Genomic DNA, 20,308 nt, shown 5'->3' on the forward strand with positions numbered 1-20,308 from the left:
TGGTTTCCTGCTTTGGAAGGAAGCCTTATTGGGCTGTCTAATCTAATTTCCCAGATTGGACTCGAGACACGGTGGCTGGGTCTCAGATCTCTTATAGGATTGCTAAACACTATGTAATAACATTTCATAGCTCAAAGTAAGGCGTAATTGAAGATCTCCCTAGATCAGATAAAGAAACTCCTCATTTTTATGTTAGTGGGTTGTTTTTTCTCTAAATCTGCAAATCAGTAGGAACAGTTAATGTTCTTTGTATTTTATGAATTCAGATTCTGTTGATTTTCCATTTTAGGGGCTGTTAGTTTTTTATCAATTTACTTTGTTTTTCTTCAGTGCTTTTAGAATTTGTACTTCCTTGTAACAAGGTTGCTTTTCCTGAGGTTATTTGGAATGCTTTTAAGATTTCCATCCTTACTATATCAGTGATTTTCAGCTGCTCTGTTGTGAAATACTGAAACCTAACACATGCCGACAGACATGGTGTATATGTGCTTTTCCTATGGTGCTCTCTCTTTCAGGTAGTAGCCATGGCTATGCCAATGCAAGTGGCAGATCTTCAAGGCGGGGAGGAAGTACTTTAGGCTCAGCAGCCAGCAGCAGTTTACTAGACATAGATCCCTTAATTTTAATGCATTTATTGGACCTAAAAGACAGGAATGGGATGGAAAATCTGTGGGGTCTACAGCCACGTCCTCCTGCCTCACTTCTGCAGAACAGAGGTAAATGGTGCATTTAAATACAACTCTTCCATGTATTCCTGTGACAAAGTTAGATACACATCAAATCTAAGTAATTTGTTAGAGATTTATTTAAGAACATAAGAATGACCATCCTGGCTCAGACCAGTGGTTCATCTAGCCCAGTATCATGTCTTCCGACAGTGACAGATGCCAGGTGCTTCAGAGGGTCATATGTTCCTCTCCTTTGTTAGTGAAGAATCAGTACATTGACTCAAACCTCATAAATAGATTTAGCAGAGTTAACGTTTGTTTGGGGCTAATTGGCCCACAGCCACAATATCTTATTTCAAGTCACTCTGAAACAACCATTTGGTGGCTTAATAGAGCAGAAGAGAAATAATAGTCCATCTGGTACAGATATATGCTCTTTCTCTTGACATGATGATGACATTTGCACTGGCCAATCTAAAGATAGGAAGTAAATGGTTTGCATTTTGATGTTAACATTCAAATTTAGTCATCTTGTAAAATTCATGCAGTGGCAAGCAGGGTTATTCAGTCAGTTGTTCTTGTTGCATGTCCTACTTGCAGTTGGTCTCTCTGGAAATACAAAATGCAAGTTCAGGGTTAGATCATCCCTCCTGCTGGAAAACTGCATGATGATTCTGCTTAGTTTCTTTGGATTCTTCCATTGCAGTGGTGAAGTAGTTTGTACAAGCCCCTGCAAAAAATGTAGGGAGGTTTCACCCCTCCCTCCCCAGTAACATAGCTCTATTGGAGCAGTGCTCTCAGGAGCTCCCCTGCTATAGGCTGTCCTTAAGGACTCCTCTTAAAGGGATGCTCTCCATTGTAGAGGAGACTCTGCAGGAAAGCATTTCTAATACATTCCCAGATCTAAAGAAGAGCTATGTGTAGCTTGACAGCTTGTACTTTCCACCAACAGAAGTTGATCACTAGAAGATATTATCTCACCTACCTTCTGTCCCAAGCTATTATAATGTGCCTCTATATTTCACTCCAGGTTGGTAGGGAAATATTGTGCATCCTTGTGTCCCTGCTCTCACCTTCTTCCATACTACAGGACCCTGACCCTGCCAAATGATCATGAATCCACAGACAGATTCCTCTCAGTGTCCTTTCACATGGGCACAGACAGATATGTATATGGAGCACCCACTGCACTTGCAGATCTGCGGGACATGATCTGCTCCCTAAATGTTTGTGTTCTGTAGATGCAAAAAAGTGAGAACACTAAAACATCCTTCCAAAGGATAGTGACCAAAAATCTCATGAGCTATTAGCTGTTCACTGGGCTCTCTAATCCATTCAGAGTAGGAAGTGATGCTGAGGTCTCTGTTTACTTCTTAGGGGACAGATGACCATGTTGATAGTCTTGGTAGAGAGGTCCAGATTTGGATGGACCATAAAAACCAAATTTGGCTTCCTCCTGCCCTCTTGCAAAATGCAGATGAGGTATATTGGCAGGAGACTCTGTAGGGCAAGTCTCTGTTGCTGTTTGTGCCACACCTGTTCTGCAGATAAATGGAAAAAAGCCTTTGGTCTCTGATGTGAGCTCTTGCTGCAAATTTGTTTTTAATGAAGGAAAGTGTCTCTTCTTAGATTAACAAGGTTTTCATAATGATGTAGCGCTTGATCTAACTTCCAAACTGCAAAGAGTATAAAGACAGTGTAGGGGTAAATAAGTCCTATGCAGTGTAGTCCGCTTTTTAAAAAAAACAAAACAACCCTGACGATTGGACAAAAGAAGCAGTTTGAAGTGGCCAGTGAGCTACAGGTGATGCAAAGTTGCGTACTGTCAAGACTCTGCCTTGACAGAACTAGAGAGACCAGGTGAAGGCATTGAAGAGATGGGATGAACTTGCACTGTTGGCAGTATGACCCAGACTGAGGCCTCCACGATAGTGTTGTGGTGGGTAGGGTCTCTGCGTCCTTCAGCCACTTATTGCATTTGGTGTGGTCTTTCTGTGTTGCTGAGATCCTTAGATACCTGACTTTGTTCCTGTACCTTGTTCAATCACCATGTTGGAACAAGGCTTCTTTTATTTCCGGAGCTTGCTAAGTTTTGCCTCCGAGGGACTCAAAAGCCATTGGGGTTATAGCTCTGAGCCAGTTGAATTTGCAATGAGATGCTTAGAATTCTGAAAGCGTAACAAATAGAAGATTTCCAAGTTGATCTAATTCTGGCTAATTAACATAAAGGCTCATCTAGATAGTATCTCTTAGAACTGATCTGGGGCAGCAAGGGACCTAAGGGACTTCCTTTACTTCAGATTCCTCCTCTGAATCGTCAGTTAATGTGAAATGATTATAAAATTATTCTTATATCCAAGAAATGCACTTGCCAGCAAACTGATGAGCAGGTGAACTCAAACTTGTCCAGAGATGTGAAAGGCTCTCTGTTGCCATGACTGGCATACTAAGGGAAAGCAAAGCACCCAGCATGAAAGAACCTCTGCCCACTGTTCCCACTGAGGTGGAGAGAGCTGCTGAGAGCAGATGCCCTATGTCACTATAGCCCAGAGGAAGGGGATCGAGTTTGATTATGTTTAGATGAAATGGGATCATTCTGCATTGGGCACCCATTTCTCTTTCACATACTAGAGTAACTACAGAGGGCACTGTGTACACAACTAGTCTGAAACTTCTTTGAGCATGTCTGCACTATACAAATTGGTGCTAGCAGTCTTGTATGGGGTGGTGAGGATCCTGATTCATATTATTGCATGTTGTCTTTTTTGCCAGTGTGAACAGGAAAACACTGCGCTATTTCCATTTTTTTAGGCAGTCTTTTAACACTAATATTGTTCCCTAACACTGTCCTGTTTTCCCATCTGCACTGGCAATAAAAAGTAACATGGATTTCTCCCTGCCCTCAAGGAAAACATTACTATCACTGATTCTTTGCTCTTATCACGTAGGCAGCCTTGTTTCTCTTGCTATGTTAAAGGGATCGTCAGGACAAATCTGATAAAAGGGAAGCATTTAAAAATCTGAAACAAATGGAAATGTTCCAAGATTTTTAAAAGATATTTATGGAAACAGTTTAACAAACATCCTCTTGTAGTATTTGCAACCACGCCCTTGCAGCAGTTTGCTAGTGCATGGGAACTTGGATGTGAAATTGACACATCCTCTACAAATCCTTCCAGTCTTAATAATGATGAAAGAGTTTAAAGAAAAAAAAAAACCTACTGATGGAGGTTACAAACATTTTTAACCTTCGTGTTCGTTTAACCTTTTCCTTGTAAAGCATCATCGTACTCTCTAAAAGACCGAGACCAGCGGAGGCACCAGGCAATGTGGCGTGTGCCACCTGACTTAAAGATGCTGAAGAGACTCAAAACGCAGATGGCTGAAGTTCGAAGCAAAATGTCTGATGTAAAAAACCAGCTGTCAGAAGTAAGAAGCAGCAATGGCTCTTGTGAGGGGCAACCCAGCTTCCTGCCTGGTGATCAGGGGCCTTTGGCTGCCTGTGGAACAGAAAGCTGCAGCAAGTTACAAGAAATAGGAATGGAGTTGCTGACAAAATCATCAATTACAAGCTGTTACATAAAGAGTTGTAAGTGTGGTATGGGGGAGGGGAAGGCTTAAAGCTGTCAATTCTCTAGATGGCAGTTGTGGAGACGGATACTATATCTAGGTGTCTGGGAATAAAAATACTCAGCCTTTTTATAGTTTAAACTTTATAGCTGAGTTTGTTTATAGTAAATATCTTTTGAGAAGCAGAAACATGAAACTCGTGTTTGACAAATTAAATGGCTTCTCTAGAAACTGGTTCTAACGTTTTCAGCAAGCACATTATAGTTATTAATAATATTTCAGAATGTGATAAGAATCTTTGAAGCCCATGGCAGATGTTATTTATCTAATTTCATGTTGACCTTATGGGTAGGTAGCATGAAGTTTAATCCTCTGTAAAGACAATTTTTGGTGGCAAAGGTTACCTGCAGACTATATGCAGATCACCTCTAAACTTTCTCAAGTTTGTTACTAAAATGTGGCCGACCTTGCAAAAATCCAAGCAATCTCATAGAGCACCAGAGTGAGTAATTTCTTCTCATCGCATGAGAATCTTCTTCTTCGAGTGTGTGTCAGTGTGAATTCCACAGTAGGTGCTTGTGTGTGAGGTCGGAGTCTTTTGAATAGCATTGTCACACACATGTTCCCTGTCCCTCTTTATGCTCCCATACAAAGCCCTAAAGGCCAGAGCAGCCACAACTCTCCCTCAATTCTCTTATTGCTCATGGCAGCAAGATGGAATCTAACAACTGTCTGACCTGGTAGTTCTTAGCTCCAACTAAAGTTCTCAAAATGCTTCATAAATCAGAACTCTTCTGATCTACTTGTATACGACCTTTGTGAACACCTTTGACCCATCTGGATTGAATACTGACTGCCAGACACTTCTGTACGCTCCCTTCGTGTACAAGGATTCTCAACATGGTGGATTTGAAACCTGTGGGCTTCAAGCTTGCACATTCTGTGATGGACTAATTCCTTTGAAAGATGGGCATAGCAGATGCCTCTTCTGTTTAGGAGAGTCACATATACTGAGTAGATGTTCGGTGTGCATATCTTTGATCACAAGATTGTATAAGTCACATGGCCTGGGGTTGAAACTCCATCTCCTGGAGCCATCTATGAAGGCTTCTTCAGATCCTGAGGAGATGGCACCAGAGTCCTGATAGCAGACAAACAGACTTCATCAAGCAGCTGTCTAGCAGACAAACAACTCCAAAGACCAATGCAGAGATGACGACACCAAGAAAAGACCTGGCATCAGTACCAGTGCCCCCAGCACTGAAGCAGACTCCACCTGTGTTGCAGATGTTGGCACTAAAGCAGACACAGTGACACTGAAGTCTGGTACTGAAGTCCAGCACCAAAAGGGGCCATTCTAGACAGGAGCAGAGACTCCACACGGTGCTCAGAGCCTTCCTACAAGGATAAACCACATACAATTTCTGGAGACACATCCACAAAGTCCTGCACGGCTCTGAGGGCTGGTGAGTTGCCTGTGGCACAAAGGAAAACTCCTCCAGCACCAACTCAAGATTGGGTGTCGCACCGCTCAGCAATGATGCCTATAGTAGATGAGCCTCTGGATGAGCTAGGTCTGTAACCATTATCGAGGCACCTGCTGGTACCAATACAGACCCTGGTACCAAGAGCGCCATCCACATTTCTCTGTACTGCCCATATAGGTGGTCTATTCATCCTCTCCATTACCAATGCATATGTTCCCAATGTCCTTAAGCGGAGAGCCCTCTCCTCTACAGTCTGTGATCAATATCCCAAAGGGGCCTGCCTGCACTCCCTACAGGACCTAACTACTATCCCAAAGGAACGGCATTGGACTAGTCAATATCAAGCTAGCCAGTGATATCTCCATGACATGCCACCATCACCCTGTTGGGCTCACTGGGGGTTGCCATTCCAGTGTGCTAGGAGCATGCTGGAGAGCGGAAGTGATCACTTCGCCATCACCTTTCTGCCAGACCACAGGGGGGAGGGCCATCAAGAACCACCAGATCTGGGGCTGAGGAGCACCAATGTCCTGCTTTACCACCAAAAGACTTCTCATCCTCATTGCCTGCTGAAGTGGTGTCTTCAGCATAACTTTAAGTTTTCCAGGAGCACCTTCTGAGAATTTCACACACTCTAGGGGAGGGCTGCATTGAAGAAATGTCATAAGTTTGATATTTTTTGACAACTGTGAGTCCATTCAGAATTGCTCTTCCCATAAATGAGGTACAGCTTGACCTGGCCAAAGCCTTGTGGCAGATGCTGGCCCCTGTACCAGGTAGAGAAGCAGTATTAGGTTCCGTAAGCAGGTTGAGTTCTTTATGCCCACCCCAATCCAGGTTCCTTGGTTGAAGATCTAATTTTTTCTTGGGATTTTAGCTTTGAGACACTGTCAGATTGTTCAGTACATCATACCCTTAAGTTGGCTATCACCTCTGCATGGAGGGTCAGTGCACTCCAAGCCCTTACTCCTTGGACCTCCTTTATGCATCCTTTTATAGAGAGAAGGTGATTCTGAATTCATCTGTAATGTGGTTTGGGAGTTTCATCTAAATCAATTAACCCTACTAGTTTTCTTTTTGAAACCATTCAGCATAAGGTGAGAGAAAGATAGGTACTTCGGATTTTTCCAAAGCATTACTCTATTACATTGATAAGACTAAAGCTTTCAGATGCTCTCTCCCCCTTTCCATGACTGTAGCTGGCTTGTCAAAAGGCTCTGAGTGGGCAATTCCACCTGTTATCAACTACTAGCGGACCTCTCCCTTCAGTTGTCAAGTTGTGCTCCACCAGGACTCAGGCAGTGTCATCAGCCTGCTTCAGAAATGTGCCCAAATCTGAATCTGTTAAGCAGTGATGTGGAGCCAACCCATTGACTTTTGCGGAAGATTGAACCCTTTACATGGCAGCTAGGTCTGGTGCTAAGTTTGGGAGAGCAGTACATCAGTCCTTTTTACCAATGCAGCTGATGCTTCTTTCTCCCACCATCAAAGGAGAGTACAGCTTGCCAGTCACCTACAGTGGGAAAAGCACTAATACATACTTGAAGAAGTGAAAACAATTTCTTACTCTGTAGTAACTGTGGTTCTTTGAGATGCTGTAGTTAGTGTGAATCCCATGACCTACCCTCCATCTCTGCTTTTGGAGTCCTCATGTAGCATGGGCTTTAAATTGTGAGGGACCTCAGGGAAGGTTGGGGACTACTCTGCCTTCTACGCATTCACACCAGAACACAAGGAGACTTGGGCTGCATGTGCGGCCTCAACAGACATTGCTGTTGAAAAGACTCCGATCTCGTGCACACATACAGTGGGTTCTCACTAACAAACCCATCTCGAAGAATTAAGGTAATCATTCCTGATCTGGTCTCAGGAGCATTATTGATTAAGCGAGTGGCTTCTTCCCAACATACCTTCACAACAGGAATAAAATGTAATGAAAACCTTGAAGGTGTTTGAGAGATTTGGAGAGAAGGAGACAATATGGTGGCCCCGAGAATAAAGGGGAAGAGAATGTCTAGTGCCGTTGCATCAGTTAGTTCCACTTCAGGCCAACATAAATATGGGATGATGCAGAGAATTGACTGGATGCCTAGGCAGTACATTCACATGTCTTTCGATTAAATATCTTTGTAGTCACGAGTAAGAAAAGTAATTCGCCCAAAGCTACTCGTTCTGGAGCAGCAGGGAGCCTGTCTCTTCGAAGAGCAATGGACTGTGGGGACAATAATTTTCGCTCAAAGGGAGACTGTCAGACTTCCTCTGAAGGTAAACCTGAAATGTGGGAGTGCTTTAAATATGCTTTGGAATGCATCGGGGAAGAAGCTGCTTAACAGCATATCCTTGCTCATAAAGTTCCCGTCTTTGATTAAACTTTGTACATAAACCAGGTACTATTTCCCCTAAACATGATTAACATTATTGCACCAATACAGCCCTTTGAGAACCCATTACACCATCTTACTAAGCCTTTGTGTCTAGCGTTCATGCTCGGTGTTCCTGGGACTTCCATTTTGTAACAATAACCTGCCTATCTTTAAATAGTTTTAATACCCTAAATTGGTGTTTGTAGTTTCTTGTACTTAATTACCACGTTTACAAGCAAGTTACTGCTGTATCTTATCAGGCAGGACTTCAATTCTGGGTTCTGTTTCCTCTAAAGGAAATACAAGAAAATTCTGCTTAAGTCCTTGTGCAACTTACTCCTGCACCATGTGGTAACAGAATTGGACATTATGGCCACCAGGAAAACTCTTACAGTTTTTTTAGTGCAGCTCTACCAGTGATAGCAACAGTGAAAACTGTAATGCAGCAGTTCTCAAATTGAGAATTGCAAATGGATGGGGGTGCTGGGGAGGGCGGGTTATGGTTCATGCTAATGAGTGGGGTCCCAGGGAGAGGTCCCAGAACGGAAAGCAGGGCCGCCCAGAGGGGGGGGGGGCAGGGCCCTGGCCCCGGCCTCCCGCGGAGGCCCCCCCAGAGAAGAGGAGGAGGCTCCTCCTCCTCCCTCTCCGGGCCGAGCCGCGACCGCCGCGCCGAGCCTCCGCCCTCCCCCGGAGCCCGCCGCCGGCGGGCGGCAGGGCAGGGGCGGGGCCGGGCGCTCGCTCACAGCACAGCCTCCCCGCCTCACCACGAGGCCTGCTGGCCAGGCCTCAGCTGCTGCTGCTGCGGGGAGAGGCCGGGGGCGGCCAGGGGGGGGGGGCCGGGGGGCGGGCCGGGGGGGGGGGGAATGGGAAGGGGGGGGGAGGGGGACGGGGGGGACGGACGGGACGGGCCCGACCAAGCGCGGGGCCGGGGCCATCGGGGGCAGCCTGGCCGCGCGGCGGCTGCGGGGCGCCTCCCGCGGCGGAAAGCGCCGGCGCGCCCTGAAGGCCCGCGCGGCGCGCCCCCCGCCTGGACGCCCCCGGGGCCGGTGGGCCCGCCGGGCGGTAGTCGGGCTGGGCGCCGCGGCCGAGGCTGCGCCGCTGGCCCGGAATCCCGGACCCGGCGCGGCCAAAGGCCCGATGGAAAGAGATTGAGAACTGCTGCTCTCATGTATGCACATGGGAGCAAAATCATCTGTGTACTCTGAACTGTACAGTTTTCACCATTGCTATCCCCAGAGGTGCTGCACCAGTGCAGAGAAACACCTCTATATTTTCCCTATGTAGACCAGCCACATAGATGGCTCTATCTCTATTAAAAAACAGATCTGTATTAGTGCACCTGCGGAATTGCTAACATATGAGAAACTAATTTTCATAGTTCACACAAATCCAAAAGGTTAATCTATACTGGGAAATCTTGTAAGTGCTTTTCTGAACCTGTGCTACCAAAAGTGGAAGCTGTAGGTGAGGGGATATATGTTTCTGGAAAGCACACATTAAGTGACCCTAATAGCAAATGCTGCTCAGATGGTGACTTGAAAAATTTGAGATGTTTCATAAGTGCCAATTATCTTCACCTTTTGTCTTCTTAGGATGCATAGGAAGCTCGAAGTCTGGCAGTAGGCATGGCTCTCCCAGGTCCCTGACTAATAGTAATGCTCCTGATGCACTGCCTAAGCCAGAGGAAAGGGAGTGCGAAGGCTCAGATTCTGATGTGGGCATTTCTGCTTTAAATGACTTAACAACTATGGAGAAGACAAGAAAAGCTGTCGCTCTGGGGTAAGTGCTTTTCTCTCTGAATTATAAATGGAACATTCAAAACTGCTAAAATCGAGCCTTTTATGTATCAAGGAACATAAATTACTTTGAAGTCATTCACATTTTTCTGCTGCTTCATTTGGACATCCAGCTTTGGCCCATAAGTGAGTTGTATGGCCTCATTTTTCTATGTAAAGAACTTTTGAGGGTCATAACAGCTCATTTTAACTAAAGCTGAAGCATCAGTAGCTGTAGTCTGCCCATTTAGATTTGCCCATTTAGACTTGCAAGTCAGACTTCTGTCCGTTTTTCTAATATTTCCTACTTTAATGTTCTATCCACCAGGATTTTACATCTAGTTTCCTTATATCGGAGAGGATATTTCACTGAGAATCCACCGTTCCTTTCTTTTCCTCACTTCTGATTTTTCTGTGCTTCTCCAAATACAGTTTAATTACATATGTGTAGTAGTAGTTTTGAAGTATGCAATCAGGTTTTTCTAAATAGCAGGTCAATGAATGGTGGGGTGGGCTGTCTCTTGGTTCTTCTGTGCATCCAGACAGTTACCTTGAATTCTGTGCTTGCTTTCTGTCATTGATATGAGGCAATAGTATGAAAGGGTAACTTTAAGAAAACTTAAATGTACATGCTGTGTAGAGGTACAAACTCCAGATGCTGAATGTGACATAGCATTGTGGGTCAGGGGAGGATGTGTTCTTTGGAGAGCATCAGTTATGTACTTTCAGATCTCAAAATGGAACCCTGTAAATATTCCAAATAACTTCAGAGTTGGAAGTTCCCAGAAGCATAGGAGAGGCTCCCCGATGCTAAACTGCATGTAGCACTAGGAGGAGAAGCTGCCACCATGCTTGGGTTTAATGCTTTAGGTTCTAATGCTGTTTTTTTCCCCCAACCGCATTTTAAGGTCAAATTCTAAAGGATGTCATATGGAAGGAACACAACCAACTGATCAAGAGAACCACTCGGAAACTGGGGAGCTACAGGCCATTCTCTGTGAAGGCACCTCAGCAGAGCCAGAGGAAGGTAAAGGCAAGATCAAAAAAAATAAATGCTCAAATAGTGTAGTGACACTTTAAAACAGAGGTAGTTAATTATTTTTTGTCACGGTCCCAATTTCTTGGTCAGGGTATAGTCAAGGTCCAGACTCCAGAGAAGATTTAAAAATAACAGTAATGATGATAAGAAGTAAATAAAAAGGTTGTAGACGTTCAAAAGCGTCTAGCGGTCTGGATTTGGCCCACTGCTTATTGACAACCTCTTTAAAACAAAGGTGTTTCTGTAAACTATGTAAAAATCTGTTTACTTGGAGGGCTGAAGTTGTGTTGCAACATTTGATAGATTTATAATGAACAAAAAGACGACTCCTCAAGTGTATGACAGAGGCGTGATGGAATTCAGAGAGCACAGAGAAACTTTCAGGGAGCTTTTTCTTAGTTTACGTTTCTGGTTTATTTTTCTACCTCTGGATGCCTGTTTTCATTTTAAGACTTAACTTTAGAGATGAGGTTTGGCAAATTGCTAATTTAAAAGATGGATTGCACTTGTGTTCCTGTTAAAATACAGCAAGAGGCCTTATTTGGGTATAAGGCTTCTGCTTGCAGGGATAAGTCTGGTGGTGATTGGGACGATGTCTGCACTGGACACCTCTTAAGTCTAGTTTAAATTGGGTTTTGCAGTAAGCAATGTCCACTAATTCCTCTGAAAATCAGAAGAAATCTCACAGTTGAAAACCGGGTCTTCAGCGGCATTTTGGGGTGTGGGGGGGTGTTCCACTCCGGGTCTTCAGCGGCGGGGAGTCCTTTGGTGCCATGGAAGACCCAGAGTGGACCCCCCACCGCCGAAGCCCCGGACCGCCACCAGGTATTCAAATCGGGCCCCGCAGTTCATAAAGCCAGCCCTGTGAAAATGCATTCCTGTCTCTTTCACCTTGTCTTTCCATGCTGGAGAAAATATTGTTGGCTTTCTTATTGATACTCCATGCAGAAGTGTTTTTCATATCTTGCTAAAATTCTGCTGCCTTCCACCCCTGCGCTAATTTGAATTTCAATGACTGATGAATTGTAGCTCAAAGCCTATATTAAGGTGCCAGCATCCATCTCTATCTGCAGTGTGCAATATTGTGTAGGTGTTGGCATTTGCAGAAGGTCTCTCAGTGACATAAAACTGAATTTCTTCTCTTAGTCACTGCAGCGTGATCATGATGTGTTCCTGCAGTTCTCCTGTTACAGGAGGAAGCATTAAGAGGGGAAAAAAAATTAAGTAAAATATTTCATTGTTAAAACCCCAGGAAACAAATACTACAATTTATTTCCTTTCACAAAGGAAAAATTGCAGTAGCATAACCATTTGTTTTCAGGTAGCTATGATTAGCTGTGAATTTTGAGAACTAGCTCTTTCTTTGGGAGCATGTTTCATACATAAGAGCAAACCCAGTTTCTCCATCTGACTTCAATGTCAGGTCAACATGTTGTACTTGTGCATTTATATGATTGTAATTCCAGAAAGTCTACAGAGAAAAGGGCGGTTGAAGGAGTCACGTTTACGTTTTTCTTACTTAGGTTCTGCTCGAAGATGACAGTGCTAGAATTTCACAATATGTCAAGGAAGCTGTTTTATGCCATTTTAAGAGTCCAGTCAACTCTTGGGCAAAGCAGTTGGACGAGCACCTGGAATTGCTGTTTTCTCAGAACCATTTGCATTAAGTCTTGTGATAAGATCTTTTGAAATAAAGGGGTTTGGGCAGAGGGTGAAATTATATGAAGAGTTGGGGAAATCTTACTACTCATTTAGTTGACTTGGGGTGTATGGGCAAGGAGTGGAACATCTTTGCTGTGGGGGACTGCACTGCAAAACCATTGGCATTGTGTTAGTCATCAGTGCCACTCAGTCCATCAGCTGATAGCCAGTACAAAGCAAACCAATCCAGACACCATAAAACCTATGTAATTTCCTCCTGTTTTGGTTAGTTTTCAACCACTAATCATTAAGGCTACATTTTAGTCATATTTTTAGTAAAAGTCATGGACAGGTCATGGGCAGTAAACAAAAATTCACGGCCCGTGATCTGTCCATGACTTGTACTATATACCCCTGACTAAAACTTGGGCTGGCGGGGGTGCTATTGGTGTGCAGCCCAGGACCCCCCGCAAGGGGAGAGGGGCCGGGCAGCTCGGGACCAGTGCTGGAGGAGGGGCAGTGGCATGTGGCTCAGGACTCCCGCTGATGTTGGGGTGGGAGGGTTGGTGGGGCTAGTAGGCTCCCTACTGGGCTCTGCACAGCTCCCCAAAAGCAGCTGGCATGTCCCTGCAGCTCGTAATCCCCTGCCCCAGCCCTGAGCCCCCTCCCACACCCAAATTGCTCCAGTAGCGGCTGGTGTGACTGGCCTAGGGGCTGCGTGATCTGCTCGGGCAGCCCCGGAGCCAGCTGCTGCAGAAGTCACAGTCACGGAATCCATGATTTCTGTGACAGACATGGAGCCTTACTAATTAGTTTCAAGTAGTGGCAAGATAAGGGGCTGTCTTCATTTGAGAGGAATAGGATGAGATATATTTGTAGGAAAATCATGTTGTCATGTGTTTGTAACCTCTGAATAGGAAAGTTAACTTGATTGAAATGTGTTGCTGCTTGGAGGAGTTGGCCTGTAAGTCTGCTTAAAAGGCCATGACACGTCTTAAAACTAGTAAAAAAAACATTTGGACTTCAGTTCATTTACACAGTGATCCATTGAAGCATTGGTAAGAATGGGCTGGCTGCCAGCTGAGGAAAGCCACTAAAACAGAAAGGAAATGCAGTTATACAAGTTCACATTTATACCGTTTTTAGTTGGAGTTTTATAGGGTTGCTTCTTTAAGTCTCCATTGATTAAGATAACCAGACTGAGAACACTTTTAAAACTGTTCCCCAAGCATGTTCTGCTATTGATCCCTTAGTGCTTTGGTAAATAAGTTTACACACTGCTCACTTTATCTTGTTCTCCTGCCAAGCCTGAGAATTTGATGTTGGTGCATCTTGGGAAAGAAAGGAAGCTGAGAACTTTGTGGCTACAGGAATTTCATTGCAGCAGGTTCTCCTTTGCTCTTTGCAGCTGGGCTATGTCAGAAGCACGTCCTTCACCTCCTGCCAGGCATGAGCAGCGATAGCGACATTGAATGTGACACAGAAAATGAAGAGCAGGAGGATGCCACATCCACTTCAGATGCGTTTAATCATGCCTTCGATGTCCAGCCCTCAAGTGAAGGTAGAACAATTATATTGTGCAATCAGAGGGGGCAGCTTTCCAAATGGTACTCCTGACATGGCTCATGGTTCTTGTGGGTAAAGGATACTATTCGGAGCTAAGTTATTGCCAAAACTGTGCAAGTGTTAGTGCCAAATGAAGCCTTCCAAATATTATCAGTTGGTGCTTGAGATCTCATTTTAAAATGGAGGTAAAGAAAGCAAGTGAATTTTTCCTAACATTGAGATCCAGGATAGGACCAGTCTCCCAGCAGAAGTAGCAGAAGTCCCCTTGCTTGAGTTACTTCAAAGTGGACTTGAGAAAGCACCAGAGAGTAGTCTAAATGACCTATCAGGTTTCTTCCATCTCTAATTTGCCGTTGTCCAAGGCTGAAAGCCACAGAACAGGTGTAATGTTATGGCATTGTGTGATGGCAGGATGCAGAGAGCATCTGCTGTGGACGGCAGGTCCCACGGTCGCTGCAAAGCTGTGGTATCAGAGTGGTGAGTTGGGGAAGAGGCATGGGAACCTATGGCTTCAGAGTCACCATCCCAGTTGTGGGGGAGAGATACAGCTGCTTTGGAGGCTACAGTAGCAGCCAGCATGTAGGCTGTAGGATTGTCTCGCCCTCTGCATAAAATCTGACTAGCTTTGGGGCAGAAGAGTGGATTTGGCCCCAGTTATGTAAATTCTCAATTTTCATTGCAGAAAATAACAGTAAATGAGTGGTGGTAGCCGAAATGTCCCCTAGTAATGAGTTTGCATCTGAACTGACAGTAAACTGCTTTTGAATGCTTCAGCTCAGTTTTAAAAGAATTGACAGTGTTGAACATTTTCATAGAACAAAATGGTAAAAAACATCTTAGAGTACTTGTAAAACCTTTACATGATTGCTAAATTCTAAATAAGTTTGGTTAATGGTTTGGAATAAATAACAATATTAATAGTGTAATATAATCAGTAGAAGATCATCTTATTCTGAATTAGTAGTTTACTGCAGAACTCCACAGCATAACATTGAATGTTACATTGCTGACTCACAAAAAATTGAATCCACCACCAATTTGTACGCCACCGTCATAGTTTTAAAATTGTAGAGCAGACTAATTCAGAATAAGGGTTCCAACTTTGTATCTGTCTTTCATATGTTAAGAATGAAATCTTAATCTCTCAAAGAATTGCTGATTATAGAGCTAATTAAATTACAGATTTTTAAATGTAACTGGTTTGGGGGCTTGGGCTTTAAGGATGCCATATAATTGTTTTTCAGTATTAGAGCTGTGTTCAGTTTTTTCTGAAGGTGAACAAATAGGCCCTGAAGACCTCAGCTTTGGTACTGGAGAGGACAATACAAGGTAATTGCTAAAATAAGAACATTGACTTAATGGCGGTTAACTTAACCTAAGTCTTATTGTAATTTGGTTTGATAGTAATATAAAAGGGTCAAATCCATATAAAGTTTTGCTGTGTCAAGAAACTGACCCCTCCATCTGAAATACGCCCAATGTGATGCAAATGCTCCCTGCAGTGCTCATTTACATGAAAGATATTACGTAATAACTAATATCCTACAACTTTTAAATACTTCCCACTTTCCCATTGCTGCTGAAAGTAGATGAGATCCTGCTCCATTTCTTTGATTTACTTATCAGAGGGGTAGCCGTGTTAGTCTGGTTCTGTAGAAGCAGCAAAGAATCCTGTGGCACCTTATAGACTAACAGATGTTTTGCAGCATGAGCTTTCGTGGGTGAATACCCACTTCTTCAGATGCAAGCAGATTTACTTAAAATGTCAAGACTTGTTAACTAATCTGCTTTGTTGGTAATGCAATTGCTAGAGGTAATGTAGCATCAAAGCAGGACTGATTGGGGGGGAGGGCTCACATTCTCCTACTCATTGCTGGTTGTTAATTTAGTATTTATGTACTTACCTTGGGAATTTTTAGATTTAAGCACCCAAAATCCTTTCTAATCTACAAAATTGCGCTACTACTATGGGCTCTTTTTAATGACTGAGATTGCATATGAACTGTCTCTTTTGGGCTAGGTAGAGGATTGGCTTGTTGACTGCAGAAGACTTTGAAGAGTTGGATTAACACTAGCCTGCTTGTGTCCCTGAGAAGAGGCACATTTCATAATGCTTATTTATTCCATCTGTATTTTTCTCGTAGGGTGTGCACACACTCCATTGTGCTGAATATAAAAGATTATGTAGTTCTTCCATGGCTGTTTTAAACCTGTTCATAGGGCAACTTGCCCTATGAAAACCTTAGCAAGACTGCATTCTTCATGGCTTTGGCAGGTTCAAATGCAGATTCTGAACAAATGTTCAAAAGGTGCTAGAGCCGTGTTCATATTTGTCTCCTTACCGTACGATTGATACAGCAGAGAATGTGGGGGAATATCCTTCCCTTTTTTTATTAATGGTATGAAATAACACTGTAGTTATATTCATAGGGATCTAAGCTATTTAAAGTTAGGGTGAAAGTGGCCTGCACAAGAGTTAGTTTGTGTTTGTTTTCTTCAGTCTCTAATTTGGACCAACTGAGAACATTGTTGCCAAACTTTTTACCACTGTGCATTGCATTTGAGCAGCTAAAATGTTTTGTGAAGCTATAATGAAAGCTGAATAACTGGCTGGTGAAAAAGCATGAATAAGTGTATACATGTTGAGTGTTCTTGTCTCAACTGACTGTACTTGCTGAAACATTCATTTTGTATGTAATGTTCCTCAGTGTTTAAGTGCGTACAAATCATATAGTTTAGTTTAAAACGTTTGCACTTTTTGTTAATAAAATGAACATTGAAATACTGTGTAAAATTATTTTGAAGGGGCCGGGATGATTGCAGATGCTGATGGGAAAGAAATATGCTGCTACCTAGTTAGTGTTCAGTCGGGGTTTTTTTAAATCTACATCCTAGTGGCGCTGAACTAGTATGTTCAGGCCATAGTCTGCTCCAAATGAAATGCTGTGTGACTTCCACAATCAATAGTCCTTAGGCACTCCCTCATGAACCAAATATCCACCCTCCCCTCCTTAAAGTCCATTTCTTTCAGTCTCTACTATAATGTGGATTTCTTTAGTCATTATCTTGACCTTTACTGCAGTGCTGTTCACTGTATCATCAGTTTGTGTATCAGTGTTCTAGGCTCTCTCAAATACAATACTCATCAGCTAGTAGGCTGTGTGAAGATATAAGTAGAAGCATTCATTGAGTGTAGTTTGAGCTCTTGCATTCTTTTGAATTCATGTTCTCTTATCTATTTTATAACAAAGATAAAAGGTTTTGCTAACTGGGCATTGCCTCCCATCCTGATTACAGGAGCAGTCCAAGTTGATTCTAAGCCAAGTGAGACTTGAGGGGAATAAATTGACTCCATATCTCATGTAGGTCTTTGGTTAATCAAGTGTTACAGGGCCCCAGAAGCCCATACACTTTGTTCCCTATATGTCTTGCTAACAGCTTTCTCCGAGTTCACTAGCAAGTGTACTGCTGCATTTATGGATCTAAACCATTGGTCTGTATACTCAGGAGCTGAGTCCTCTGAACATCTGCCAAGTCCAGAACCTTGTGTCCTGCTTGATAATGTAGAGCTGAGGGCCAACAGCCACCACTAGGGCTATGGGAGCAGCTGATTATTTGAAAGGTTGACCCAGGTGCTACACTTTCAACTAGAAAGTCTTTACTAGGAAAGGGTGCTGGGGAAAGAGCCTGTTCTTGGATTAAAAATGAAAGCTAGGTATCTACACCTATTTCCTGAAAAAAATCTTAGTTTTTTTGCTGCTTAAAATAAACCCATTTGAGCTGCTCTGTGTATGACTCCCTCTCCACTTGTGATTTTTATAGTTTCCTATGTGTATAGTATTCTGAAATACATGAGCTCCAGTTTCATAGTGAAACTCACCTAGATGCTTTTGCTTACATAGTGTTCAGTACAATTGAGTGTGAGGGACTGGTGTGTGTTTAGTTGAAGTGTTAAGACTGCTCAGGTGCTAGTGTACCAATCATACAGCCACTCTTGCCAGGTCTGCAGGGCCTTAGAGCCCAGAAGCATCTGAAGTCCTCACTAGCCCAGCCAAAGTTTTAAGATATTTAGTCCTTGAAGCAGTGTGGAAAATTGAACGCTAACAGCAATGTTTAAAAAATACAGAGGATCTAAAAATTTAGGCTTGAAGTATGCAACTGTTGCACTTCCACTAATGGGCTATTGCTGAAAGTGGCACAAAGTGAACTGTTACAACTAAATGTCATTCAAATCCTGCACATCCCTTTCTTTGTTATAAAATAGATAAGAGAACATTCAATACATAGGTCCCCTAGAGAGAGGTAACAAGATACCAATTAAGCTACAGTTTAGGAAGCTACAACCTTAAAGCATTTATACAACCTACTCCTAATTCTAGATTTGCTTAAATTGCAGCACAATGGTCAGATGCTCCTGCTTCCTAGTCTGCATATGACACTCAGATGCATTTTTAGTAGTAGGTAAAAGCAGTTTAACCCTAGATTGAGGGCATCAATTTGAATTCTAAACAGTAAAATCCCATTATACTATTATACAGAAGCAGTTTAGCACAAGGAATATGAATTTATTTATTTAAAGACAAATTCAGAATAGCAGACCATAGAAAAATGTTTTAAATTGTTTTATTAAGATATTGATAAAATTTCAACATAGTCCTTATCCGTAAACACTTAAATAAAATATGGATGACTGTTACATGGATTACAACTGACCTCATGAGCTGTAGAACAAGGTTGCAAATGGAAGGATCCCAACACTGTAGCATAAAAATGATTAATTTAATCACTTCATAAAGAACATATTAGAACTTTCATGAACAAGAGAACACAAGTATCTCTCAACAGGAGCACCCGTGTAGGAGCTGGCACCACACCTGGAGTTCTAAAAACAAGTTACTACTTTGAGAAGAAGACAGGATCAATCTCTGCCAACCTTCCCTAGTCCTGTTTCAGTTTCTTCTAATTTAAAGGTGAAGAAATGCAGCAAAGAAAGATGTAAGTAAAAGAAAACAAATGCAGGCAACTTGTAAATATTTGAACTAAAACTTTGAAGGGGGGTGTTTCTCTCTGTTTTAATGTTGGCAGCTACAGTGCTTTAAGCCTGATTAACAATGACTGGAAAAGGACATGAACATTTAAGTTAGAGGTTGCATTTATGTTTCACTATTATTTATTGCATGCTATAAGGGTAGAAAGTTTTATTTGCTGTTGCAGAGTTATGATCTAAAGAAAGATTGCCCTAAATTGTAGGCATGAACAAAGCTGTAGTATCCTCTTTAATGGCTTTGTCTATAGTGTTGAATGAGTGAATACACTGTGCTAAAACAGCCACTAATTTAGATCAATCTTTCTCAGTGCTACAGCAGGACACTGCTAGAGTAGGAATTACCCAGTGGTAGGTAGGATAGCATAGTGGACTTGAACTACAGCAGTCATACCAGTAAACACTGAATTTCTTGTATCTCATGTTTATCTGTCCATAACACAATGCATTTTTCACTGACTGTGTTCCAAAAATGGAGCAGAGTTTGACAATGTACCACTATAAATGTGGTATAAGTTAAAATCTGCTTTGACATTGTCCTTAAATGTTACACTGCAGACTAAACTAAATAGTGAATTATTTTAACTTGCAAGGACAATTGATGGCACTTTTAGGTAAAGAAAAGTTATTTACATGTTTCCACTCACCTTTAGTGCAAATTGAAATGGGTTAACAGCTCCCTGGTCTGGTGCTATACTGCTCTCTGCAACAGCAGACATTCCTCAAGAGTTGCACATTTAAAGTGTACACTGGAAACTATTAGAGGGGGGATTAAATTAATCCCTTTAAAACTCACAGTGAATAGCATACCAGTGAGTTCTGAACAGCTTCAGACAAAAAAGCCTGAAGTCCATTTCTCAAAACCAACACAATATTTTATTTTCACTACCTACCTTTTATTCCTGCAAAACATGTTTAATAGGTAAACTGAAACTGATGCAGATTGTGTTAACTTGAAAAAAGGATACTTCAGCTCTTTATTGGAAAGGTTATACAAATTTCACCACTACTAAGATACACAATAAAATTACAAAACAAGTCACAGACAATCTTAGAATTAACAGTTAATAAATACACTTATATAGATACTTTTGTTTGTCTAATTTTTTTTTACATTATCACCAGATGGATGATCAAAATACAAGATACAGAACA

At 42.5% G+C, this 20,308-nt stretch overlaps 1 protein-coding gene across 4 annotated transcripts in view; it reads left to right on the top strand.

Annotated features, from left to right (window-relative positions):
• TRIM37 (tripartite motif containing 37) overlaps nucleotides 1-16,891 on the top strand; it is a 49,074-nt gene extending 32,183 nt beyond the window's left edge. For 2 of the 4 annotated variants that reach the window (XM_039507924.1, XM_039507927.1), the window contains 8 exons: nucleotides 516-716; nucleotides 3,949-4,257; nucleotides 7,859-7,990; nucleotides 9,681-9,867; nucleotides 10,772-10,890; nucleotides 13,931-14,104; nucleotides 15,354-15,438; nucleotides 16,130-16,891. In XM_039507924.1, coding sequence (XP_039363858.1) covers nucleotides 516-716; nucleotides 3,949-4,257; nucleotides 7,859-7,990; nucleotides 9,681-9,867; nucleotides 10,772-10,890; nucleotides 13,931-14,104; nucleotides 15,354-15,438; nucleotides 16,130-16,133 — 1,211 coding nt within the window. In that variant the 3' untranslated portion in view covers nucleotides 16,134-16,891. The remainder of the gene's footprint in view (nucleotides 1-515; nucleotides 717-3,948; nucleotides 4,258-7,858; nucleotides 7,991-9,680; nucleotides 9,868-10,771; nucleotides 10,891-13,930; nucleotides 14,105-15,353; nucleotides 15,439-16,129) is intronic. The other 2 variants (XM_039507926.1, XM_039507925.1) reach the window with 2 other exon arrangements.
• The last annotated feature ends 3,417 nt before the right edge of the window (nucleotides 16,892-20,308 follow it).

Source organism: Mauremys reevesii, linkage group 20 (assembly GCF_016161935.1).
Source record: "Mauremys reevesii isolate NIE-2019 linkage group 20, ASM1616193v1, whole genome shotgun sequence".
Lineage (NCBI taxonomy): Eukaryota > Metazoa > Chordata > Testudines > Geoemydidae > Mauremys > Mauremys reevesii.